Source organism: Lichenostomus cassidix, chromosome Z (genome assembly GCF_008360975.1).
Source record: "Lichenostomus cassidix isolate B80296 chromosome Z, HeHo_3.0, whole genome shotgun sequence".
NCBI lineage: Eukaryota > Metazoa > Chordata > Aves > Passeriformes > Meliphagidae > Lichenostomus > Lichenostomus cassidix.
Genome location: NC_139511.1, coordinates 74,328,755 through 74,356,043, shown reverse-complemented (window position 1 = coordinate 74,356,043; position 27,289 = coordinate 74,328,755). Strand labels below are relative to the sequence as shown.

The following is a 27,289-nucleotide window of genomic DNA, read 5'->3' as shown; positions in this document are numbered from 1 at the left end:
TTTTTTCTGAATTTTTTTGGATTTTTTTGGAATTTTTTCGATTTTTTTTCGATTTTTTTCGGATTTTTTTTCGAATTTTTTGGGATTTTTTTTGGATTTTTTTTGTATTTTTTGGGATTTTTTTTTTATTTTTTTGGGATTTTTTGAGGATTTTTTGAGAAATTTTTTTGGAATTTTTTTGGATTTTTTTGAATTTTTTGGTTTTTTGGATTTTTTTGGAATTTTTTGGAATTTTTCCGATTTTTTCGGATTTTTTTGAGTTTTTTTGTAGTTTTTTCGGATTGTTCTGGAATTTTTTTTGGATTTTTTTTCCAATTTTTTTCCCTATTTTTGGGAATTTTTTGGGATTTTTTGGATTTTTTTGGGATTTTTTTCGATTTTTTTTCGAATTTTTTCGGATTTTTTTTCGATTTTTTTCGATTTTTTTTGGAATTTTTGGGGATTTTTTTCGAATTTTTTTCGAATTTTTTGTGATTTTTTGGGATTTTTTTTCGAATTTTTTGGGAATTTTTGGGGATTTTTTGGGAATTTTTTGGAATTTTTTGGGATTTTTTTTGGTATTTTTTTTGGAATTTTTTGTTATTTTTTTGCAATTTTTTTGGATTTTTAAGGAATTTTTTCCGAATTTTTTGGGGTTTTTTTTGGAATTTTTTCGTATTTTTTTTATTTTGTCGATTTTTTTTCGATTTTTTTCGATTTTTTTTGGATTTTTTTGGAATTTTTTTCGAATTTTTTTCGAATTTTTTTCGGATTTTTTGGATTTTTCCTGATTTTTTGGGGAATTTTTGGAGATGTTTGGTTTGGTTGTTTTGGGATCGGGGTCTGGAACGTTCCAGAAAAGATTTTGGGAATTTTTGGGGATTTTTTGGGAATTTTTCCGATTTTTTTTCGATTTTTTTTGGATTTTTTTTGGATTTTTTTCTGATTTTTTTCGATTTTTTTCTAATTTTTCCTGATTTTTTTTCTAATTTTTTTCTGATTTGTTTTCCGAATTTTTTCCGATTTTTTCCTATTTTTGGAATTTTTTCGATTTTTTCCTATTTTTTCCGTATTTTTCTCTCAATTTTTTTCAATTTTTTCCCAATTTTTGGTCAATTTTTGAGATTTTTTGGGATTTTTTTTTGAATTTTTTAGATTTTTTTCAATTTTTCGAATTTTTCGGGATTTTTTGGGCAATTTTTTGAGAATTTTTTTGGATTTTTTTTAATTTTTTAGAATTTTTAATTTTTGGGGAATTTTTTTGGAATTTTTCCCCAATTTTTCCCCAATTTTTCCCCAATTTTTCCCCAATTTTTCCCCAAGGTCGGAGGGTTGGCAGAGGAAGCACAGGGAGGAGAAGGGAGGGAGGTTGGAGGCTGAAAGGAGAAAAATTTGGGAATTTTTGGGGATTTTTTGGGGATTTTTTTGGAATTTTTTTCGATTTTTTTCGGATTTTTTTCGAATTTTTTTCGAATTTTTTTCGAATTTTTTCAATTTTTTTCTGTTTTTGTTTTTCGATTTTTTTTTCGATTTTTTTGGAATTTTTTTGGAATTTTTGAGAAATTTTTTGGGAATTTTTTCGAATTTTTTCCTATTTTTTTCCTATTTTTTTCGATTTTTTTTCGATTTTTTTTTCGAATTTTTTTGGAATTTTTTGGGATTTTTTTCGAATTTTTTTCGGATTTTTTTCAGATTTTTTTCCTATTTTTTTTTTTTTAAAATTTTTGGGGATTTTTTTGACATTTTTGGGGGATTTTTTTGGAATTTTTTGGATTTTTTTCGATTTTTTCGATTTTTTTTCGATTTTTGGAATTTTGGATTTTTTCGATTTTTCGATTTTTCGATTTTTTTCGATTTTTTCGATTTTTTCAGAATTTTTGGGAATTTTTGGGAATTTTTTTGGGATTTTTTTGGGAATTTTTTGGGAATTTTTTCTGATTTTTTTTCGATTTTTTTTCGAATTTTTTCGGATTTTTTTGGATTTTTTTCGATTTTTTTTTCGAATTTTTTCCCAATTTTTTGGGAATTTTTTTGGATTTTTGATTTTTTTTCTGATTTTTTTTCATTTTTTTGGGATTTTTTTCGAATTTTTTGGAATTTTTTTCCATTTTTTTTGGATTTTTTTGGATTTTTTTCGGATTTTTTTGCGATTTTTTGGGATTTTTTATGGATTTTTTTGGGATTTTTGGAGGAATTTTTGGGAATTTAAATTTTGTTCTTTTCCAATTTTTTTTTAAATTTTCTTGTGATTTTTCTGGATTTTTTGGAATTTTGTGGATTTTTCCTGATTTTTAATTTTTTTGGGAATTTTTTGGGATTTTTTTCCGATTTTTTTCGAATTTTTTTCGAATTTTTTTCGATTTTTTTCGGATTTTTTTTCGATTTTTTTCGATTTTTTTTCGAATTTTTGGGGATTTTTTTCCGATTTTTTTCCTATTTTTTGGGAATTTTTTTGGATTTTTTTCCGATTTTTTGGGGAATTTTTTGGGATTTTTTTCGAATTTTTTTCGATTTTTTTTCGATTTTTTTTGGAATTTTTTTGGAATTTTTTTGGAATTTTTTTGGGTTTTTTTCGAATTTTTTTAAAATTTTTTCGGAATTTTTTCCATTTTTTATCTAATTTTTTCGGATTTTTTTCGATTTTTTTTCGAATTTTTTAGGATTTTTTTCGAATTTTTTTTCGAATTTTTTGGGAATTTTTTCGATTTTTTTCCGAATTTTTTGGGATTTTTTCCTGTTTTTTTGGGGAATTTTTTCGATTTTTTTTGGAATTTTTTTGGAATTTTTTCCAATTTTTTTCCTATTTTTTCCCAATTTTTTTCGATTTGTTTGGAATTTTTTTCCGATTTTTTTCCTATTTTTCTAGAATTTTTTTCGATTTTTTTCCTATTTTTTCCCAATTTTTCAGAATTTTTTACAATTTTTTCGGAATTTTTTCAATTTTTCTATTTTTTCCAATTTTCCCAAATCCCAGGTCGGAGGTTGGCCGGAAGCTCGGGAGAGAAGGAAGAGGTTGGGGCTGAAGGGAAAAAATTTGGGTAATTTTGGGGATTTTTTTGGATTTTTTTGGGATTTTTTTGGAATTTTTTTGGAATTTTTTTCGAATTTTTTCCGAATTTTTTTGAATTTTTTTCGATTTTTTTTCGATTTTTTTTTGAATTTTTTGGGATTTTTTTGGGATTTTTTCAGATTTTTTGGGGAATTTTTTTGGATTTTTTTCCGAATTTTTTGGGAAATTTTTTGGAATTTTTCCCGATTTTTTGGGGAATTTTTTCAATTTTTTTCGGATTTTTTTTCGAATTTTTTTGGAATTTTTTTCTTATTTTTTCGAATTTTTTTCGATTTTTTTTTCGATTTTTCTGATTTTTTCGATTTTTTTCGATTTTTTTTCTAATTTTTTCGGATTTTTTTGGAATTTTTTTCGAATTTTTTTGGATTTTTTTTTGATTTTTTCGATTTTTTTCGATTTTTTCGATTTTTTTTCGAATTTTTTTTGGAATTTTTTTCGAATTTTTTTCGAATTTTTTTGGATTTTTTTCGATTTTTTTCCGAATTTTTTCGGAATTTTTTTCGATTTTTTTCGATTTTTTTTGGAATTTTGGGGGATTTTTTTCCGATTTTTTTCCTATTTTTTGGGAATTTTTTTGGATTTTTTTTCGAATTTTTGGGGAATTTTTGGGGATTTTTTTGGAATTTTTGGGAATTTTTTGGATTTTTTTCGGAATTTTTTTCGAATTTTTTGGGAATTTTTGAGAATTTTTTGGGAGTTTTTTTGGATTTTTTTTTCGAATTTTTTCCGAATTTTTTTTTTTTTTCCGATTTTTTTTCGAATTTTTTGAGATTTTTTTGGGAATTTTTTGGGAATTTTTTTTGAATTTTGAGGGAATTTTTGGGGAATTTTTTGGGAATTTTTGGGGAATTTTTTGGAATTTTTGGGAATTTTTGGGAATTTTTTTGGGATTTTTTGGGGAATTTTAGGGAATTTTTTGGGAATTATTTAGGAATTTTTTGGGGAATTTTTTGGGAACTTTTTGGGGATTTTTTGGGAACTTTTTGGGAATTTTTTAGGATTTTTTTGGAAATTTTTTGGGGAACTTTTAGGGAATTTTTGGGGAATTTTTTGGGGAATTTTTGGGGAATTTTTTGGGAATTTTTGGGGAATTTTTTTGGGGAATTTTTGGGGAATTTTTTGGGAACTTTTTGGGAACTTTTTAGAAATTTTTGGGGAAATTTTTGGGGATCTTTTGGGGAATTTTTTGGGGAATTTTTTGGGACTTTTTTAGAGAATTTTTTGGGGATTTTTGAGAATTTTTGGGGAATATTTTGGGAATTTTTTGGGAATTTTTTGGGGAATTTTTGGGAATTTTTTGGGGAATTTTTTTGGGAATTTTTTGGGATTTTTTGGGGGAACTTTTGGGGAATTTTTTGGGAAATTTTTGGGGGATTTTTTGGTGAATTTTTTGGGGATTTTTTTGGAATTTTTTTGGAATTTTTTTGGAATTTTTGGGGAATTTTTTTGGAATTTTTGGGGATTTTTTTGGGAATTTTTTGGGAACTTTTTGGGACTTTTTTGGGAATATTTTAGGACTTTTTTGGGGGGAATTTTTTGGGAATTTTTTTGGGAATTTCTTTTTAATTTTTGGGGGAATTTTTGGGAATTTTTTTGGAATTTTTAAGGGAATTTTTGGGGGATTTTTTTTTCATTTTTGGGAATTTTTTAGGGGAATTTTTGGGGAACTTTTTGGGATTTTTTGGGATTTTTGGGGGATTTTTTTGGAATTTTTTGGGACTTTTTTAGTGAATTTTTTGGGGAATTTTTTGAGAATTTTTGAGAATTTTTTGAGAATTTTTTGGGGAATTTTTGGGGAAGTTTTTGGGAATTTTTGGGAATTTTTTGCGTAATTTTTTGGAATTTTTTTGGAATTTTTTTGGATTTTTTTGGGAATTTTTGGGGAATTTTTTGGGAATATTTCTGGAATATTTTTGGAAATTTTTGGGGAATTTTTTTTAATTTTTGGACAATTTTTAGAGAATTTTTTGAGAATTTTTTGGGGAATTTTTTGACAATTTTTGGGTAATTTTTTTGGTAATTTTTTTGGAACTTTTGTGGAATTTTTTTGGAATTTTTTGGGAATTTTTGGGGAATTTTAGGTGAATTTTTGAGGAATTTTTGGGGAATTTTTTGGGAATTTTTTGGGAATTTTTTGGGGAATTTTTGGGGAATTTTTGGGAATTTTTTTGGAATTTTTGGGGGAATTTTTGGGAATTTTTTGGGAATTTTTTGGGGATTTTTTTGGAATTTTTTGGGGAATTTTTTTGGGAATTTTTTGGAATTTTTTGGGGAATTTTTTTGGGAATTTTTTGGGAATTTTTTGGGGAATTTTTTGACAATTTTTAGAGAATTTTCTGGGAATTTTTAGAGAATTTTTGGGAATTTTTGGGGAATTTTTAGTGAATTTTTTTGGAATTTTTTGGGGAATTTTTTGGATTTTTTGGGGAATTTTTTGGGGCATTTTTGGGGATTTTTTTGGGATTTTTTTGGAATTTTTTGGGAATATTTTAGGACTTTTTTTGGGGGGAATTTTTGGGGAATTTTTTGGGATTTTTGGGGGAATTTTTTGGGGAATTTTTAGAGAATTTTTTGGGAATATTTTGGGGAATTTTTTGAGAATTTTTTGGGAATTTTTTGGGGATTTTTTGGGGAAATTTTTTGGAATTTTTGGGGATTTTTTGAGGAATTTTTTTGGAATTTTTTGGGGATTTTTTTGGGATTTTTTGGGAACTTACCAGGAATTCTGGGATAGGATGAGAACAGCAGGAAAATCCATGGGAAAGGAAATTTGGGAATCATAATTTTTCCATCCAAATTCCCCAAATTTTTTCGGTTTTTCTGGGAATTTTCGGAGTTGAAGAACCTGGAAGGGAAAAAATGGATTTTTTGGGTTAAAATTGGGAATTTTTGGGGGGAAAATTGGGAATTTTTTGGGGATTTTTTGGGGAAAAATTATTGGAATTTTTGGGGATTTTTTGAGGGAAAAATTGGAATTTTGGGGGGATTTTTTTGGGAATTTTTGGGAGAAAAATTGGGAATTTTGTGGGAATTTTTGGGGCAAAATTGGGAATTTTTTGGGGATTTTTTTGGGATTTTTGAGGGGAAAATGGGAATTTTTTGGGAATTTTTTGAGGGAAAATTGGGATTTTTTTTGGGAAAATATGAATTTTTGGGGAATTTTTGGAGGAAAAAATGGGAATTTTTGAGGGGAAAATGGGAATTTTTGGGAGGAAAAATTGGGAATTTTTGGGGGAAAAATTGGGAATTTTTTAGGGAATTTTTGGGGAAATTATTGGAATTTTTGAGGGAAAAAATGGGAATTTTTGGGGAATTTTTGGAGGAAAAAATGGGAATTTTTGAGGGAAAATTATTGGAATATTTGGAGGAAAAAATGGGAATTTTTGGTGGAAAAAATGGGAATTTTTGGGGGAATTTTTTTGGGAAAATTATTGGAATTTTTTGGGAGAAAAATGGGAATTTTTTGGGGAAAAAATCCCCTAAAAGTCCAAAAAAAATCCCAAAAAAATCCCAAAAAAATCCCTAAAAAATCCCAAAAAAATCCCTAAAAAAATCCCAAAAAATCCCCAAAAAATCCCAAAAAAATCCCAAAAAATCCCCAAAAATTCCCCAAAAAATCCCAAAGAAATCCCCAAAAAGTCCCAAAAAATTGCGGAAAAATCCCCAAGAAATCCCCCAAAAATCCCTAAAAAATCCCCAAAAAATCCCCAAAAAAATCCCAAAAAAATCCCAAAAAATCCCCAAAAAATCCCCTAAAATTCCAGGGATTTTCCCTCTTTTTTAGGCCCCAAATTCCCATTTTTTCCCCAAAAAATTCCCATTTTTTCCCCACAAATTCCATTTTTTTCCCCAAAAAATTCCCATTTTTTCTCCCATTTTTTCCCTAAAAATCCTGGAATTTGTGGCCTAAAAAGGGTGAAAAAATGGGATTTTTGGGGATTTTTTGGGGAATTTTTTGGGATTTTTTGGGGATTTTTTGGGGATTTTTTGGGGGATTTTTTGGGGAATTTTTGGGGAATTTTTTTGGGAATTTTTGGGAATTTTTGATTTTGTGATTTTTTGGGATTTGGGGATTTTTAGATTTTTTTGGGGATTTTGGGGATTTTTTGGGGAATTTTTAGATTTTGGGGATTTTGTGGATTTTTGATTTTGGGATTTTTTGGAGATTTTTTTTGGAGATTTTTGGGGATTTTTGGGGATTTGGGATTTTTTGGGGATTTTGGGGGATTTTTGGGGATTTTTTGGGATTTTGGGGGATTTTTTAGGGATTTTTTGGGGACTTTTTGTGGGATTTTGGGGATTTTAGGGATTTTTTGGAATTTTTGGGGATTTTTTTGGGATTTTGGGGATTTTAGGGGATTTTTAGGGAATTTTGGGGATTTTTTTGGATTTTTCCGCAATTTTTAGATTTTTTGGGGATTTTTAATTGGATTTTGGGGGATTTTTAGGGGATTTTTGGGGGATTTTTTTGGGGATTTTTTTGGGGATTTTAAAGGGATCTTTAGAGGTTTTTTGGGAATTTTTTTTTGGATTTTCAGGGGATATTTAGGAGATTTTTAGGGCATTTTTTGGGACTTTTAGGGGATTTTGGGGGATTTTTATGTGATTTTATGGGGTTTTTTGGGGTTTTTTTAGAGGATTTTTGGGGATTTTTTTGGGATTTTTAGGGGAATTTTTGGGGATTTTTTGCCGATTTTTTGGAGTTTTTTGGAGGATTTTTAGGGGATTTTTTGGGGTTTTTTGGGGGTTTTTTCCGAGTTTTAAAGGATTTTAAGGGGATTTTTTGCAGATTTTTGGGACATTTTTTGGGGATATTTTAGGGATATTTTGGGGATTTTTTGGGATTTTTAGGGGAATTTTTGGGGAATTTTTGGGGATTTTTAGGGGATTTTTTGCCGATTTTTTGGGGTTTTTTGGGGGATTTTTAGGGGATTTTTAGGGGATTTTTTGAGGGTTTTTTAGGAGTTTTTTGGGCACTTTTAGCGGATTTTTAAGGCACTTTTTGAGGCTTTTTTGGAGATATTTTGGGGACTTTTTGGTGACTTTTTGGGGATTTTTTGGGCTTTTTTGGGGGATTTTTTGGGGATTTTTTTGGGACTTTTGGGGGTTTTTTGGGGATTTTTAAGTAGTTTTTTGGGGATTTTTAGGGGAATTTTGGGGATTTTTTTATTTTCTTGGATTTTTGGGGATTTTTTGAGGATTTTTTGGGGGTTTTTTGCACCTTTTTTGGGGATTTTTTGGGGGAATTTTTGGGGATTTTTGGAGGATATTTTTTGGGGATTTTTAGGGGATTTTAAAGGGATTTTAAAGGGATTTTTGGGGATTTTTTTGGGATTTTTTAGGGGAATTTTAGGGGAATTTTTAGGGGGTTTTTTGGGGCTTTTTAGGGGATTTTTGGGGATTTTTAGGGGGATTTTTTAGGGATTTTTTGGGCATTTTTAGGGGATTTTTTAGGGATTTTCTTGGGGATTTTTTGGGGATTTTTTGGGGATTTTTTGGGGATTTTTTGGAGATTTTTGGGGGATTTTAAAGGGATTTTAAAGGGATATTTTGGGGATTTTTTTGGGACTTTTTAGGGGAATTTTAGGGGAATTTGTAGGGGATTTTTTGGGCCTTTTTAGGGGATTTTTGGGGATTTTTAGGATTTTTTGGGGATTTTTAAGGGATTTTTTGGGGATTTTTGGGGATTTTTTAGGGTTTTTTTAGGGATTTTAGGGATTTTATTGGGGATTTTTTTGGGATTTTTAGGGGATTTTTAGGGGATTTTGGGGAATTTTTAGGGGAATTTTTGGGGATTTTTTGGGGATTTTGGGGATTTTTTTGGGAGTTTTTAGGGGAATTTTAGGGAATTTTTAGGGATTTTTTTGGGGATTTTAGATTTTTTGGGGATTTTTAGGGGAATTTTTGGGGATTTTTAGGGGATTTTTTAGGGGAATTTTTGGGGGAATTTTAGGGGATTTTCTTAGGGATTTTTGGGGTTTTTTTGGGAGGATTTTTTGGGGATTTTTAGGAGATTTTTAGGGTCTTTTTAGAGGATTTTTAGGGGAATTTTTTTTGATTTTTAGGGGATTTTTTTGGAGATTTTTTTGGGGGATTTTTAAGGGATTTTTAAGGATTTTTTGGGGTTGGAAAGGAGGAAAAAATAGGAATTTTCTGGGGAAAAATCTCTGGGAAACAAAGCGAGAAAATACCTGGAATTCTCCTGGGAAAATCCTTGGAATTCGCAGCTGGACAAAGGTTGGAAAAATCCCGGAAAAAAAAGAAGGAAAAATCCCTAAAAAAATAAGGAAAAATCCGGTTAATAATAGGGAAAAATCCCCCCAAAAAATAGGGAAAAATCCCCAAAAAATAGGGAAAAATCCCCCAAAAAATAAGGAAAAATCCCCTAAAAATTAGGGAAAAATCCGGTTAATAATAGGGAAAAATCCTGGAAAAAATAGGGAAAAATCCGGTTAATAATAGGGAAAAATCGGGTTAAAAATAGGGAAAAATCCGGTTAAAAATAGGGAAAAATCCGGTTAATAATAAGGAAAAATCCGGTTAATAAATAGGGAAAAATCCGGTTAATAATAAGGAAAAATCCGGTTAATAATAGAGATAAATCCGGTTAATAATAGGGAAAAATCCGGTTAAAAATAGGGAAAAATTCCCCAAAAAATAGGGAAAAATCCGGTTAAAAATAGGGAAAAATCCCCTAAAAATTAGGGAAAAATCCGGTTAATAATAAAGATGAATCCGGTTAATAATGAGGAAAAATCCGGTTAAAAATAGGGAAAAATCCCTAAAAAAATTGGGAAAAATCCCCTAAAAAATAAGGAAAAATCCGGTTAATAATAGGGAAAAATCCCTAAAAAAATAAGGAAAAATCCGGTTAAAAAATAAGGAAAAATCCCTAATAAAATGAGGAAAAATCCAGTTAAAAATAGGGGAAAATTCCCCAAAAAATGAGGAAAAATCCGGTTAAAAATAGGGAAAAATCCGGTTAATAAATAGGGAAAAATCCCCCAAAAATTAGGGATAAATCTGGTTAAAAATAGGGAAAAATCCCCTAAAAAATAAGGAAAAATCCGGTTAAAAATAGGGAAAAATCCCCTAAAAATTAGGGAAAAATCCGATTAATAATAGAGATAAATCCGGTAAATAATAAGGAAAAATCCGGTTAATAGTGGAGATAAATCCGGTTAAAAATAGGGAAAAATCCCCCAAAAATTAGTGATAAATCCGGTTAACAATAAGGTAAAATCCGGTTAAAAATAGGGAAAAATCCGGTTAAAAATAGGGAAAAATCCGGTTAAAAATAGGGAAAAATCCGGTTAAAAATAAGGAAAAATCCGGTTAATAATAGGGAAAAATCCGGTTAATAATAGAGATAAATCCGGTTAATAATAGGGAAAAATCCGGTTAATAATAGGGAAAAATCCCTAATAAAATGAGGAAAAATCCGGTTAAAAATAAAGAAAAATCCCCTAAAAATTAGGGATAAATCCGGTTAAAAAAAGGGAAAAAATTCCCCAAAAATAAGGAAAAATCCCCAATAAAATAGGGAAAAATCCGGTTAAAAATAGGGAAAAATCCCCCAAAAAATAAGGAAAAATCCCCCAAAAATTAGGGAAAAATCCGGTTAATAAATAGGGAAAAATCCCCCAAAAAATAGGGAAAAATCCCTAATAAAATAGGGAAAAATCCGGTTAAAAATAAGGAAAAATCCAGTTAAAAATAGGGAAAAATTCCCCAAAAAATGAGGAAAAATCCGGTTAAAAATAAGGAAAAATCCCTAATAAAATGAGGAAAAATCCAGTTAAAAATAGGGAAAAATTCCCCAAAAAATGAGGAAAAATCCGGTTAAAAATAGGGAAAAATCCCCAAAAAAATAGGGAAAAATCCCCCAAAAAATAAGGAAAAATCCGGTTAATAAATAAGGAAAAATCCGGTTAATAATAGGGAAAAATCCGGTTAATAATAAGGAAAAATCCCTAATAAAATGAGGAAAAATCCGGTTAAAAATAAGGAAAAATCCCCAAAAAAATAGGGAAAAATCCGGTTAATAATAGGGGAAAAATCCGGTTAAAAATAGGGAAAAATCCCCTAAAAATTAAGGAAAAATCCGGTTAATAATAGGGAAAAATCCCCCAAAAATTAGGGATAAATCCGGTTAAAAATAGGGAAAAATCCCCAAAAAAATTGGGAAAAATCCGGTTAATAATAGAGATAAATCCGGTTAACAATAAGGAAAAATCCGGTTAATAATAGGGAAAAATCCGGTTAAAAATAAGGAAAAATCCGATTAATAATAAGGAAAAATCCGGTTAATAAATAAGGAAAAATCCGGTAAATAATAAGGAAAAATCTGGTTAATAATAGAGATAAATCCGGTTAATAATAGGGAAAAATCCGGTTAAAAATAGGGAAAAATTCCCCAAAAATTAGGGATAAATCCGGTTAAAAATAGGGAAAAATCCCCTAAAAATTAGGGAAAAATCCCCTAAAAATTAGGGAAAAATCCGGTTAATAAATAGGGAAAAATCCCTAATAAAATGAGGAAAAATCCGGTTAATAATAGGGATAAATCCGGTTAATAATAAGGAAAAATCCGGTTAAAAATAGGCAAAAATCCCCCCAAAAAATAAGGAAAAATCCGGTTAATAAATAGGGAAAAATCCGGTTAAAAATAGGCAAAAATCCCCCAAAAAATAAGGAAAAATCCGGTTAACAATAAAGAAAAATCCGGTTAATAAATAGGGAAAAATCCGGTTAATAATAGAGAAAAATCCGGTTAATAATAGAGAAAAATCCGGTTAATAATAAGGAAAAATCCGGTTAATAAATAGGGAAAAATCTTGGAAAAAATAGGGAAAAATCCCCTAAAAATTGGGGAAAAATCCGGTTTAAAATAGGGAAAAATCCCTAATAAAATGATGAAAAATCCGGTTAAAAACAGGGAAAAAATTCCCCAAAAATAAGGAAAAATCCCCAATAAAATAAGGAAAAATCCGGTTAATAATAGGGAAAAATCCGGTTAATAATAGGAAAAAATCCGGTTAATAAATAGGGAAAAATCCGGTTAATAATAGAGAAAAATCCGGTTAAAAATAGGGAAAAATCCCTAATAAAATGAGGAAAAATCCGGTTAATAATAGGGAAAAATCCCCAATAAAATAAGGAAAAATCCGGTTAATAATAGAGATAAATCCGGTTAATAATAAGGAAAAATCCGGTTAATAATAGGGAAAAATCCAGTTAATAATAAAGAAAAATCCGGTTAAAAATAAAGAAAAATCCGATCAATAAACACGACAAAAAACCCGAAAAAAATATTTAAAAAACCCAAACAAACCGAAAAAAATATATAAATTCACCTCAACGATCCAATCGATCCGGATGCACCGAAAATTAGGAGAAAAATCTCTTTTTTCTTCCCAAAAAATTAGGATTTTTCCATCCAGAAATCCTCCCCGCTCTCCATCGCCGCCATTCCAAGCGGAGAATTCCAAGGAAAAGGTGGAAAAAAAATAACAATAAAGAGGTTTTTTTTGGGGTTTTTTTCTTTTTGTTCTCCTTTAGCGCCGCCTGTGGATCCGGAATGGGATTTTTTTCCTGGTTTTGTTTTTTTTTATTTAAAGGAGAAGTTGGGATTTTTGGGGTTTTTTTATTCTTTGGGGTTGTTTTAGTCTTAATTATTCTGATTTTTTTGGGATTTTTTGGGATTTTTTTGGGATTTTTTTCCGATTTTTTTCCGATTTTGGATTTTTTCGGATTTTTCGATTTTTTCGGATTTTTTCGGATTTTTTCGGATTTTTTCGGATTTTTCGATTTTTTCGGATTTTTTTCCCATTTTCCCCCATTTTTCCCATTTTTCTCAATTTTATCCCATTTTTTCACATTTTTTACCCAATTTTTCCCATTTTTTTCCCATTTTTTCCCATTTTTTCCCATTTTTTCCCCATTTTCCCCCATTTTTTCCCCATTTTTTCCCATTTTTTCCTCATTTTTTTTCTGATTTTTTCCCATTTTTTCCCCATTTTTTTTCTGATTTTTTCCCATATTTTTCGATTTTTTTCCCATTTTTTCCCCATTTTTTCCCCATTTTTTCCCCATTTTTTTCGGATTTTTTTCGGATTTTTTTGGGATTTTTTCCCCATTTTTCCCCAAATTTTTCTCCATTTTTTTCCTGATTTTTTCCTGATTTTTCCCAATTTTTCCCCATTTTTTCCCCATTTTTTCCCATTTTTCCCCATTTTTTTACCATTTTTTCCCCATTTTTTTCGGATTTTTTGTCCTGATTTTTTCCCATATTTTTCCCCATTTTTTCCGATTTTTTTCTGATTTTTTCCTGATTTTTTCCCCCAATTTTTCCCCAATTTTTCCTATTTTTCCCCAATTTTTCCCATTTTTTCTCCTATTTTTGCCCATTTTTTCCTCATTTTTTCCGATTTTTTCCTGATTTTTCCCCCTAATTTTTCTCCTATTTTTCCCCAATTTTTCCCCATTTTTTCCTGATTTTTTCCCTATTTTTTCCCCAATTTTTCCTGATTTTTTCCCCATTTTTCCCCATTTTTCCCTATTCCGGAATGGGATTTTTCCTGGTTTTTTTTTATTTAAAGGAGAAGTTGGGATTTTTGGGGTTTTTATTCTTTGGGGTTGTTTTTATTGGTAATTATTGTGATTTTTTGGGATTTTTTGGGATTTTTTGGGGATTTTTTTCGGATTTTTCGGATTTTTTTCGGATTTTTTTCGGATTTTTTTCGGATTTTTTTTCGGATTTTTTTGATTTTTTCTGATTTTTTTCCCATTTTTTCCTGTTTTTTTCTGATTTTTTTCTGATTTTTTCCGGATTTTTTCGGATTTTTTTCGGATTTTTTTCTGATTTTTTTCGGATTTTCCCCCATTTTTCCCCATTTTTTTCCCATTTTTTCCCATTTTTTTCGATTTTTTCCCATTTTTTCCCCATTTTTTCCGATTTTTTTCCCATTTTTTCCTGATTTTTTCCCATTTTTTCCCCATTTTTTCCCCATTTTTTTCTGATTTTTTTCTGATTTTTTCCGTATTTTTTCCCATTTTTTCCCCATTTTTTCCCCATTTTTTCTCCTATTTTTTCTGATTTTTTCCTGATTTTTTTTCCCATTTTTTCCCCATTTTTTTCCGATTTTTTTCTGATTTTTTCCTGATTTTTTTCCCCAATTTTTCCTATTTTTCCCCAATTTTTCCCCAATTTTTCCTGATTTTTCCCTATTTTTTCCCCATTTTTCCCCATTTTTTCCTATTCCGGAATGGGATTTTTCCTGGTTTTTTTTTATTTAAAGGAGAAGTTGGGATTTTTGGGGTTTTATTCTTTGGGTTTGTTTTATTTCTAATTATTGTGATTTTTTCTGATTTTTTTCTGATTTTTTTCTGATTTTTTTCTTGATTTTTTTCCCATTTTTTCCCCGTTTTTTCTGATTTTTTCCCATTTCTTCCCATTTTTTTCCCATTTTTTCCCCATTTTTTCCCATTTTTTCCCCATTTTTTTCGATTTTTTTCCCATTTTTTCCTCATTTTTTTCGGATTTTTTTCGGATTTTTCCCATTTTTTCCTCATTTTTTTCGGATTTTTTTCCCAATTTTTCCCATTTTTTCCCCATTTTTTTCTCCATTTTTTTCTGATTTTTTTCTGATTTTTTCCCCATTTTTTTCTGATTTTTTCCTGATTTTTTTCCCCAATTTTTCCCCAATTTTCCCAATTTTTCCCCATTTTTTCCCCATTTTTTCCCCATTTTTTCCTATATTTTTCCTATATTTTTTCCCTTTTTTCCCTATTTTTCCCATATTTTTTCCTGATATTTTCCTATTTTTCCCCAATTTTCCCTATTTTTTCCCAATTTTTCCCAATTTACCCCCCAATTTTTTTCTATTTTTTCCCTATTTTTTCCCCATTTCCCCAATTTTTTCCCCAATTTTTCCCATTTTCCCCAAATTTTCCCCAATTTTCCCTAGTTTTCTCCAATTTTTCCCCATTTTTCCCCAATTTTCCCCCCAATTTTCCCCAATTTTTCCCTATTTTTCCCCATTTTCCCCCAATTTTCCCCAATTTTTCCCAATTTTCCCCCATTTTTTCCCCATTTTTCCTCAATTTTTCCCATTTTTCTCCTATTTTTTCCCTATTTTCCCCCCATTTATTCCCCATTTTTCCCCCAATTTTTCCCTATTTTTTCCCTATTTTTTCCCCATTTTTTCTGCAATTTCCCCCAATTTTTCCCCATTTTCCCCAATTTTCTCCAATTTTTTCCTAATTTTTTCCCCAATTTTCCCCATTTTTTCCCCAATTTTCCCATTTTTTCCACATTTCCCCCAATTTTTCCCCAATTTTCCCCATTTTTTCCCCCAAAAAATCCCCAAAAATCCCCCAGGGAATCCCAACTGCTCCTTCCCCATTCCCCCTTTGTCTTTCCAACCCTTTTTTCCATCACAATAAACCCAAAAAAAAAACCTGGAAAAGCTCAGCGGGAACAGCTGGAGAATGAAAAAAAACCCAAAAAAAACTTGGAATTTTTCCCAGCTGGCAAGCGAGAGGATTTTTTTGGGATCGATCCTGGAAAATTGGAGTTTTTTTCCCATTTTATTCCCATTTTATTCTTATTTTATTCTTATTTTATTCCTATTTTATTCCTATTTTAATCATATTTTATTCCTATTTTATTCCTATTTTATTCCTATTTTATTCCTATTTTATTCCTATTTTATTCTGATTTTTTGGGGATATTTTTCCCCATTTTTTCCGCGATTTTTCCCACTTTTTTCTGATTTTTTTTCCCATTTTTTTTTATTTTGGGACAAATGGGGAAAAACGGAGAAAATTGGGGAAAATTGGGGGAAAATTGGGGAAAATTGGGGAAAAATGGGGAAAAAATGGGGAAAAATTACCAAAAAAACAGGAAAAAAATATGAAAAATTGGGGAAAATTGGGGAAAAAATGGGGAAAATTGGGAAAAATGGGGAAAAAATGGAGAAAAATTGGGAAAAATGAGGAAAAATTGGGGAAAAATTGGGGAAAAAAGGGAATAAAAAAGAGGAAAACAGGAAAAAATAGGAATAAAAAGAGAGGAAAAATGGGAGTAAAAATGAGAAAAAATTGGGGAAAAATCTGGGAAAAAATAGGAAAAAAATCGGAAAAATGAGGAAAAATTGGGGAAAAAATGGGGAAAATGGGAAAAATGGGGACAAAGAAGGAAAAGAGAAAAAAAAACTTTTCCAGTTTTTCCGGATTTTTCCCAATTTTCCCTCATTTTTCCCACTTTTTTCTCTCACTTTTCCATCATTTTTCCCAATTTTTCCTCATTTTTCCTTCCGTTTTCCCACTTTTCCCTCATTTTTTCTCATTTTTCCCTCAATTTTCCCTCAATTTTTCCTGATTTTTCTCTCACTTTTCCCATTTTTCCTCACTTTTCCTCATTTTTCCCACTTTTCCCCTCATGTTTCCCAATTTTCCCTGATTTTTCCCACTTTTCTTTCACTTTTCCATGTGTTTTCCCAATATTTCCCCATTTTCCCCACTTTTCCCTCACTTTTTCCCTCAGTTTTCTATCATTTTTCCTCATTTTTCCCTCAGTTTTCCCTCATTTTTCCCACTTTTTCTCTACTTTTCCCTCATTTTTCCCACTTTTCCCCTCACTTTTCCCTCATTTTTCCCAATTTTTCCTCATTTTTCCCTCATTTTTCCCAATTTTTCCTCACTTTTCTCCCAATTTTTCCCTCATTTCCCCCATTTTTCCCCATTTTTTCTCACTTCCCCCCCAAAAACCCCCAAAATTCCCCATTTTCTCCTCCCTTCCCCCACCATTCCCAAAAAAAAACCTGGAAAAAAAACCCCAAAAAAAAACTCCTCTTTGTTCTCCTCCCTCCTACCGGCAACATCTGCTGCAAATCCCAGCAATAATTAGGGAATTATCCTCATTTTCCTGGGATTTTCCAGCCCGGGGAGGGGAAAATTCCCGCGGGAATTCAGCTCGGTTGCCATGGAAACGGCGGGAAATGGATTTTTTTGGGACTGATCCTGATTTTCCTGATTTTCCTGGTTTTTCCCGATTTTTTCCTGATTTTTTTTCTTGTTTTTCCTGTTTTTTTTCCTGATTTTTTGCTCATTTTTCCTCATTTTTTCCCAAGTTTTCCTTATTTTTTCCCTGATTTTTTCCTCATTTTTCCTCATTTTTATAGATTTTTCCTGATTTTCCTCATTTTTCCTCATTTTTATAGATTTTTCCTGATTATTTCTTTTTTTCCCTGATTTTTCCTGATTTTTCCCCATTTTTCCTGATTTTTCCCGATTTTTCTCGATTTTTCCTGTTTTTCCTGATTTTTCCTGGTTTTTTCCTTATTTTTCCTGATTTTTCCTAAATTTTCCTAATTTTTCCTGATTTTTTCCTCATTTTTTCCTCATTTTTCCGGATTTTCCCCTCATTTTTCCCGATTTTCCCTTATTTTTCCCAGTTTTCCCTTAGTTTTCCTTCATTTTTCCCAATTTTCTCTCATTTTTCCCAATTTTTCTTCACTTTTCCCTAATTTTTCCCAATTTTTCTTCACTTTTGCCTAATTTTTCCCAATTTTTCCTCATTTTTCCCTGAATTTTCTGAACTTTTTCCCTCATTTTGCCCAATTTTTCCTCATTTCTCCCAGTTTCCCTCAGTTTTCCATCATTTTTCCCAATTTTTTTTATTTTTCCCACTATTCCCTGAATTTTCCCCACTTTTCCCTCATTTTTCCCAATTTTCCCTCATTTTTCCCACTTTTCCCTCATTTCTCCCAGTTTCCCTCAGTTTTCCATCATTTTTCCCAATTTTTTTTTTATTTTTCCCATTTTTCCCTCAGATTTTCCTCACTTTTCCCTCATTTTTCCCAATTTTCTCTCATTTTTCCCACTTTTCCCTCATTTCTCCCAGTTTCCCTCAGTTTTCCTGGATGGTCTCTGGATTTTCCTTGGGAAAATGAGGGAAAATTGGGAAAACTGAGGGAAAATTGGGAAAAATTGGGGAAAACTGAGGGGAAATGAGGGAAAATTGGGAAAACTGAGGGAAAACTGAGGGAAAACTGAGGGAAAACTGAGGGAAAATGAGGGGAAATTGGGAAAACTGAGGGAAAACAGAAAGAAAATTGGGAAAACTGATGGAAAACTGAGGGAAAATTGGGAGAAATGAGGGAAAACAGAGGGAAAACTGAAGGAAAATTGGGGAAAATGAGGTAAAATTGGGAAAACTGAGGGAAAACTGAGGAAAATTGGGAAAACAGGGAAAACTGAGGGAAAAGTGAGGGAAAATTGGGAAAACAGGGAAAACTGAGGGAAAAGTGAGGGAAAATTGGGGAAAAGTGAGAGAAAATTGGGAAAACTGAGGGAAAAATGAGGAAAAATTGGGAAAACTGAGGGAAAAATGAGGGAAAATTGGGAAAACTGAGGGAAAACTGGGAAAACTGAGGGAAAACTGAGGGAAAACTGAGGGAAAATTGGGAAAATTGAGGGAAAACTGGGAAAACTGAGGGAAAACTGAAGGAAAATTGGGAAAACTGAGGGAAAAATGAGGGAAAAGTGAGGGAAAATTGGGAAAACAGGGAAAACTGAGGGAAAAGTGAGGGAAAATTGGGGAAAAGTGAGGGAAAATTGGGAAAACTGAGGGAAAACTGAGGGAAAATTGGGAAAACTGAGGGAAAACTGAGGGAAAATTGAGGGAAAACTGAGGGAAAATTGGGAGAAATGAGGGAAAACTGAGGGAAAACTGAGGGAAAATTGGGAGAAATTAGGGAAAATTGGGAAAACTGAGGGAAAAATGAGGGAAAAATGAGGGAAAATTGAGGGAAAATTGGGAAAATTGAGGGAAAACTGAGGGAAAATTGGGGAAAATGAGGGAAAACTGAGGGAAAACTGAAGGAAAATTGGGAAAACTGAGGGAAAAGTGAGGGAAAATTGGGGAAAAGTGAGGGAAAAATGAGGGAAAACTGAGGGAAAATTGGGAAAAATGAGGGAAAATTGAGGGAAAACTGGGGAAACTGAGGGAAAATTGGGGAAACTGAAGGAAAACTGAGGGAAAACTGAGGGAAAATTGGGGAAACTGAGGGAAAATTGAGGGAAAATTGGGGAAAATGAGGGAAAATTGGGAAAACTTGGGGAAAACTGAGGGAAAACTGAGGGAAAATTGGGAGAAATTAAGGAAAATTGGGAAAACTGAGGGAAAACTGGGAAAACTGAGGGAAACCTGAGGGAAAAAACTTGGAAAGTCTCCTCTTTTTCCATATTTATCCCTAGTTTTCCCGCATTTTCCCATATTTTCCCCTATTTTTCCATATTTATCCATATTTTTCCCATATTTCTCCATATTTTTCCCCTCTTTTGCCCCTATTTTGCCCACCTGTCAATCAATTAAAGACCACGCCCACTGGGTCAGCTGTCAATCGCTTTAAGCCACGCCCACTCCCTATTAAAAGCCTAGAGGTCGGGGTGAGGCTGACCTGTCAATCACACGAAGCCACACCCCTCATCCAGCCCCTGCACCGTGGCCATCACCTGTCAATCATCCAAAACCACGCCCCTCACCAGCCTGACCAATGAGCACCTCTCCATCCCTCCTCGCCCCGCCCACCTCCGCCCTCCAACCAATCAGCGCCCTCCCTCTCGCTCCGCCCCCCGCCGCTTCCTCCTCCGCCGAGCCGCCGCGGCCGCGCCGAGCCGCCATGGCACCTCAGCGGCCTGAGCGCTCCGGCCCGGCCGTGGCGGCTCGGCGATCCTAACCACGCTTTGCTCTCTCCGCCATGCCCAGCGGAGCCTCCGCCAGCACCGCCGAGCCGGCGGAGCCGCCGCTGCTCCTCCTCCAGCAGCGCTTCGCCGGGCTCGGCCTCGGCCAGCAGGGAGGAGACGGCGGAGAACCGGAGCTGGAGGAGGAGGAGGAGGATGAGGAGGAGGAGGAGGTGGAAGATGCGGCCGCGCTGATGTTGCTTCCCTCAGCGAGCTCGCAGCTGCTCTTCTCGCCCGGCCTCGACGCTGCGGGCGGCCGGGCCATGATGGCGGCCGTGCTGCCCCAGCCGTACGGCGGAGCTGCCGGCCTGGGCGGCGAGCAGGCGGCGCTCCTCCGCCGGAAGAGCTTCAACACCACCGAGTGCGTGGCCGTGCCCAGCTCCGAGCATGTGGCCGAGATCGTGGGGCGCCAGGGTGAGCTGGGGACGCCAAGGGAGCCGTGGCGGCGGCCGTGGTGGGGATTGCACCGGGAGGGATTGTTGTCTTCGCCCCCTGAGGGTTGGGATTCTCCTCTTCCTCTTGACACTTTTCTCCCCTCACGGCACCGGGTGGGAGCCTCATCTTCACCCCCTGAGGGTTGGGATCCTTCTTGTCCTCTTCCCACCATTTTGGGACACTTTCCTCCCCTCACACGCCTTGGTGGGACCCTCATCTTCACCCCCTGAGGGTTGGAACCCTTCTCTTTCTCTTCCCGCCATGTTGGGACCCTCATCTTCATCTCCTGAGGGTTGAGACCCTTCTTGTCCTCTTCCCGCCATCTTGGGACACTTTTCCCCCCTCACACCCCTTGGTGAGACCCTCATCTTCATCCCCTGAGGGTTGGGATCCTTCTTGTCCTCTTCCCACCATTTTGGGACACTTTCCTCCCCTCACACCTCTGAGTGAGACCCTCATCATCATCCTCTGAGGGTTGGAACCCTTCTCTTCCTCTTCCCGCTATGTTGGGACCCTCATCTTCACCTCCTGAGAGTTGGGATCCTTCTTGTCCTCTTCCCGCCATGTTGGGACACTTTCCTCCCCTCACATCTCTGGGTAAGACCCTCATCTTCACCCCCTGAGGGTTGAGACCCTCCTTGTCCTCTTCCTGCCATCTTGGGACACTTTCCTCCCCTCACACCCCTGGGTGAGATTGTTCTCTTCACCTCCTGAGGGTTGAGACCCTCCTTGTCCTCTTCCCGCCATTTTGGGACCCATTTCTCCCCTCACACCCCCACTTTGGGGACCTTCCTGTCCCTTTTCCATGCTAACCCTAAACCCAGCCTTATTACCCCTAAAAACCTGCCCTTAACAGCCCTTCTAAACCCTAATTCCTGTCCCGCCCGAGAATCCCAAATTCTCTGCCCCTCTTTTAAGCAAAGACAAGAAGTTTTTTCCCCTTCTCGTGGCTGCAGAAAAAATCGCAGAAATCCTGGAGCACCAGCATTGGGAAAAACCTCCGGGGCTGGGCTGAGCTGTTAAAGGAGCAGCTCTGCTGAGTGAGCTGTCGTGATGAAATGTTCTTACTCAATAAGATTATTTTACTCAATAAATCAGGAAAAAAATCCTGCCAAAAGTGTGGTGGAGGGGAGGGCAGGAGGACGTGATGGTGTTGGAGTAACTGTGAGGGAAAGTTTAGCGCAGAGATGTTAAAACCACCACTATCTCCAAGGAACCACACCTTATTCATATTTTTTAACTCTCTGCCTTGGCATCCTGTCTTTCCCATGGCCTGGGGAGCCCTAATTAGCCCAGGGCTAATTAACAAAATTAGCCTGGGGAGGCTGGAGCTGTCAGTGGTCAGGCCTTGCTCTCTCACGGGGTCTCTCTGCTTGCCTCTGGCTGCAGAAAAAGCTGGCATGAAAAGAAATGAACACCTCCCTCCGAAAAATTCTACTCTCCAAGTTAAGCTGCCTCTTAAAATCGGTCCGTCATTAAGTTTAAATATTTTTTTATAGCTCTTGTTCTTCAGATTACAGTGCTGGAGGGGTGATGAAGAGCTGCCTGGGGATGTGGATCTGAGGGGTTTGTGCAGACAAGTTGCTTTCATCATTTTCCTTGAATCCCCTGGTGCTGTTCACCAGCCGGTTGGATAAAAAGTAGCGTTGGCGAGTTGTAATTCTTCAGAGGTGTGAGGTGAATTATTCCATGCTGGGTGGAGGGAGAGGACAGCCAGCCAGCACCACCTCTGCCTCATCCCACGGGGCGTTTGGGTTTCCTGCTAACCCCAAACTGAGGGTGCATTTAAGGAGATTTAACCAGGAGCCATTTAGGATTTCACCTGCTGTCCCAGCGCAGTGTCACCTCGGCCTCATCCCGCGGGGCGTTTGTGGGTTTTCTGCTGTCTAACCCCAAACTGGGAATGTATTTCTTAAGGAGATTTAACCAGGAGCCATTTAGGATTTCACTTGCTGTCCCAGCGCAGTGTCACCTCGGCCTCATCCCGCGGGGCATTTGTGGGTTTTCTGCCGTCTAACCCCAAACTGGGGGTGTATTAATTACCCCCGCTGCTCTCTCCGGTGACTCGGGATCGCCTTTCGTCAGAAAACCCAGAAAAATCCGCAAATTAGCTGTTTCAAACGGTGGGTCAAACAACCCTCCGAGGGGAGTGAGGCTCGAGGCAAGTCCCCTTTCTGCTCTTTTTTTTTCACCCCTGCGCTTCGTAATCTTAGACACAGCGCCCTGGTGATTTATTGCAGCATGTGACAAAGTGAACTTGTCCCTTTGTCTTGCTGTCTCTGCGCTCAGGACACTGGGAGACATCCCTTGGCCACTGTGTAGGTGACCAGCCCTGTGTCACCATGGCCGGAGAGGGGACAGGACCGCCTGTGCCCCACAGGAGGGTGGGAAAACAGCCGCTGAGCGAAAGCAAATTAAAAGAGTTGCAGCTGATCCAGCTGGAGCAGCGTGACAAGCTGCCGACTGACGGCGTGTTTTGACCTGAGGGGCTTTCCAGCCCCCCTTGGAGGCAAAGCCCAGCGGGTAGTGAGTGAGTCGCTCAGAAATAGTGGGGTTTGGGTGCAGGGGCTCCCTTCAGCCCCTTCCTTCAGTCTGAGGTGACCGTGGCGGTGTGGGACACAGCTTTGCGCTGAGGCTGGGCTCGCCGCGCTGGAAAGCCTCGCGCTGTGCCCGTGCTCGGGAGCTGGGGCGGTTTGTCGCCTGCTTTCTAGGGATGTGACTCACAGCTCCGTGAAAGGAAAGCTCTGCCCGCCGCCGTCTCACTCGGCAGTCTGAGAGGTGGATTGGGAGTGCGGCTGTGGCACGGCAATCTGGGCGAGTTCAGCTGAGTGTGAAATGCAGCTGAAGCTGCAGACTTAGACTGGATACAAGTTTCTAAAATACGGGGGAAGTCTCGTCTTTTAAGGAGTCTGGAATTACCAGTCCCCGAACTGTGGTCTGTAACGAGGAATTGTATCGCTGTGTAGGTGCCGTGCTAGGTGCTCTCGGCGCTCTCTAGATGACTGTAATTTTTGTGAATAAGGAGACAGGCTGATAAGCACAGCTAGGTGGGATGGAGCGAACAGAGCGGCCTGCGTGGGCTGGGGAGGCTGCAGGGGAGCTGTCCCGCTGAGCAGCAGGGTGTGACAGGCCCGTGTTCGTTCCGGGAGCCCTGCTGGGTTCTGGTGTTGGGCTCCTGTGAGCCCCCCGCGTGTGCCGAGTGCCCGGGAAGGAGCGGGGAGCGGGGCGAGCTGCCGGGCGAGGTGCAGCTGCCTGGCCCGGCAGGGCTGGCGCGGCTTCAAAGCTCTGCCGCTTCCTCTGCGCCTCCCGCCCGGCTCTGCCTTTGTCCTTATGTGGCCGAGCGCCGCTGAGCCGGGTGTCCTGCCGCGTCCTGCGGACACTCCCTGCGCCCAGCTCTGCCTGCCCCCGGGCTGGAGCTGCCCGCGCCTCCCTGCCCCCGCCAGAGCTCGGGAGCTGCCCGGGATAACGAGCTTCCTCTCCAGCTGTGTCCTTGGGCTGCGGGCTGTTGTGTGCCCGCTGGGGCCCTGCGAGGAGCAGCCCTTCCTCCCCTGCGCCAGCCTGCATCGGCACCTTGCCGGCTTTTGTCAGGGCAGATTCCTGCATAAAGTGCACCCCAGGGGCTTTTTAGCTGTCACATTGTGTCTGCGAGGGGTGCGAGGGGCTGACAGACACTGCTTGGGGAGACTGCTGTGTGCCCGGGTGTCCTGAGGGACTCTGCTGTGTGCCCGGGGTGTCCTGAGGGACTCTGCTGTGTGCCCGGGATGTCCTGAGGGACTCTGCTGTGTGCCCTGAGGGACTCTGCTGTGTGCCCTGAGGGACTCTGCTGTGTGCCCTGAGGGACGCTGCTGTGTGCCCAGGGTGTCCTGAGGGACTCTGCTGTGTGCCCTGAGGGACTCTGCTGTGTGCCCTGAGGGACTCTGCTGTGTGCCCAGGGTGCGAGGGGCTGACAGACACTGCTTGGGGAGACTGCTGTGTGCCCAGGTGTCCTGAGGGACTCTGCTGTGTGCCCGGGGTGTCCTGAGGGACTCTGCTGTGTGCCCAGGGTGCGAGGGGCTGACAGACCCTGCCCTGAGGGACTCTGCTGTGTGCCCTGAGGGACTCCTGTGTGCCCTGAGGGACGCTGCTGTGTGCCCAGGGTGTCCTGAGGGACTCTGCTGTGTGCCCTGAGGGACGCTGCTGTGTGCCCTGAGGGACGCTGCTGTGTGCCCTGAGGGACGCTGCTGTGTGCCCAGATGGTTTGAGGCACTCAGAGTAAAAGAGGAAAGTGGAGCAAACTGCTGCAGGTGAAGTGAGGCTACAAGCCCTGGTCTGCAGTCGTTGCTTACGGCTGGTTCCAGATGAGGAGTGCTGTGAAGTGCCATCAGCATGTTCGGTTGGGTTTGATAGTGGCTGAGCTCTGTCAAGGCAGAATCCAGGGACTGTTGTCTGTTTCTGGGATGTTTCAGAATCCTGGGACTGCTTCTCTGGCCCTGTGACAGGTGAAAGGTCTTCTGTTTGCACCTCACCAAAACACCTGGAGCGTCTTAGGGAGGGGCTGGCTGTGCCACTGCGTCCTAGCAGACTTTATCGTTCACTCCCTAAAAATCAGAGGCAAGTGTGCTGTTAACTTCTTATGTCTGCTTCAGGCTGCATTGACTCAGGCAACGAGAGAAATCCCACAGAGTCCCGTTTGCAGGCAGCAGTCTGCTTGAGCTCCTGCTTGAGAGTGCAAGGAGAGGCTCCCTCATCCCACAGAGACAAGCAGAGTTTGAATAGCACTGATAACAGGAGACAATGAGGAGTTTTCAGTAAATTGGTGATTTTATCTGTGTCCCACACAGGCTGTGATGCAGGTCCTTCTCTCACTGGGAAGTGTTTGATTTCCCTTTGAGTTAATGATGGTTGTCAGCCAAGGGCTGATGTGTCAGCCGAGCTGTGTGTGTCTGAGAGGCTTTTGCATGACCTTAGGGACAGCTGAAGGATAGGGAAAAAGCTGCAATTCACTGATCTTTGCAGGATATCATGAGCGTGGCTGTCACAGAGGGAGAGCCATCGGTGTTTGTTCACTGTGTGGCACCGGCTGAGGAGGTGCTGGGGATGCTGCTGGGGATGCTGCTGGCATAGCTGTGGGCTCTGTCGGAGGCACCAGCTGCTGGCTCTCAGCTTGCAGAGGTACCAGCAGCACTCCTGGTTCAGCCCGTGCTTCGGGAGCAACACGCGGCTCTGGCGGCGTCCCGGCCGGGCTGCCGGCTGACTGCGTGTGTTTCCCCGCACAGGCTGCAAGATCAAGGCGCTGCGGGCCAAGACCAACACGTACATCAAGACGCCGATGCGCGGCGAGGAGCCGGTGTTCGTGGTGACGGGGCGCAGGGAGGACGTGAGCATGGCCAAGCAGGAGATCCTGTCGGCGGCCGAGCACTTCTCCGTGATCCGCGCGTCGCGGGGCAAGGGCGGCGGGGCGGAGGGCGGCCCGTGCTGCGCGCCCGCGCTGCCGGGGCACACCACGGTGCAGGTGAGGGTGCCGTACCGCGTGGTGGGGCTGGTGGTGGGGCCCAAGGGAGCCACCATCAAGCGCATCCAGCAGCAGACGCACACCTACATCGTGACGCCCAGCCGCAACAAGGAGCCCGTGTTCGAGGTGACGGGCATGCCCGAGAACGTGGACCGCGCGCGCGAGGAGATCGAGATGCACATCGCCATGCGCACCGGCAGCTTCGTGGAGCTCAGCGACGACGACGACTTCCACGCCAACGGCACCGACGTCAGCTTCGAGGGCGGCCCGCCCGGCCCCGCCTGGCTCGGCGCCCCCGCCGCGCCCCCCGCCCACGCCACCATGACCTCCGGCTACAGGAACGACAGCTCCAGCTCCCTGGGCAGCGGCTCCACCGACTCCTACTTCGGGGGCAGCAGGCTGGCCGACTTCAGCCCCACCAGTCCCTTCGGCGCGGGCGGCTTCTGGTTCGGGGAGGCGCTGCCCGCGGTGGGCGCGGAGGAGCTGGCGCTCGACTCCCCCCTGTACGACCCCCTGCCCGGGCCCCCCCAGGCCCTGTGGAGCCCCTTTGAGCCCGCATCCCCCCTGCCCGGCCTCGGCGGCGACCCCGCGGGCAGCGCCGCGGCCGCGCACCACGGCAGCCGGCCCTCCACGCCCTGCCTGTCGCCCACCTTCCCGGAGAGCCTGGAGCACCCGCTGACCTGCAGGGCGAGGAGCGACCTGCCGGGCTTCGGCCACCAGCCCGGGCTGCCCATCTACATCCCCGCCTTCTCCAACGGTACCAACAGCTACTCGTCGTCCAACGGCGGCTCCACGTCCAGCTCGCCCCCCGAGTGCCGGCGCAAGCACGACTGCGTCATCTGCTTCGAGAGCGACGCCGTCGCCGCCCTCGTGCCCTGCGGCCACAACCTCTTCTGCCTCGAGTGTGCCAACAGCATCTGCGACAGGGAGGCTCCCGCCTGCCCCGTGTGCCAGACCGCGGTCACTCAGGCCATCCAGATCCACTCCTGAGCGCCCCGGCAGCGCGGGCTGACCGCACCTGGAGCAGGCTGACCGGCTGCGGCTGCCCGGCGTGCGGGGCTGGGGCTGGAGCTGGGAACGGCTCTGAGTTCACAGCTGCTAGGGAACACTAAACACAGGGCTCTGTGCTCGGCGTGAGCAGGGCGTGAGCAGAGATGGGTCTGGGGGCATGGTGGGCACAGGGAGCCAAGGCACCAAGGGTCTCTGTCCACAGAGGAAAGGTCTCTGTCCCTGAAGGGTCTCCATCTGTCTCTGAAGGGTCACTCTGTCTCTGAATGGTCACTCTCTGTCCCTGATGGGTCTCCATCCCTGAAGGGTCTCTGTCTGTCCCTGAACAGTCTCTGTCTGTCCCTGAAGGGTCTCTGTCTGTCCCTGAAGGGTCTCTGTCTGTCCCTGAAGGGTCACTCTCTGTCCCTGAAGGGTCTCTGTCCCTGAAGGGTCACTCTGTCTGTGAATGGTCACTCTCTGTCCCTGAAGGGTCACTCTGTCTGTGAATGGTCACTCTCTGTCCCTTGCCCTGCTGCGAGGGCTCTGTGTGCTCAGCGCTCGCGTGGCACGCAGGGCTC

At 39.7% G+C, this 27,289-nt stretch overlaps 1 protein-coding gene across 1 annotated transcript; it reads left to right on the top strand.

Moving 5' to 3' along the window:
* The first annotated feature begins 19,709 nt into the window (after nt 1-19,709).
* Nucleotides 19,710-27,021, top strand: MEX3C (mex-3 RNA binding family member C). The gene is made up of 2 exons (XM_085042401.1): nt 19,710-20,212; nt 25,489-27,021. Exons 1-2 carry the CDS (start codon nt 19,816-19,818, stop codon nt 26,712-26,714), a joined length of 1,623 nt encoding a protein of 540 aa, XP_084898527.1. The 5' UTR covers nt 19,710-19,815; the 3' UTR covers nt 26,715-27,021.
* Nucleotides 27,022-27,289: the final 268 nt, after the last annotated feature.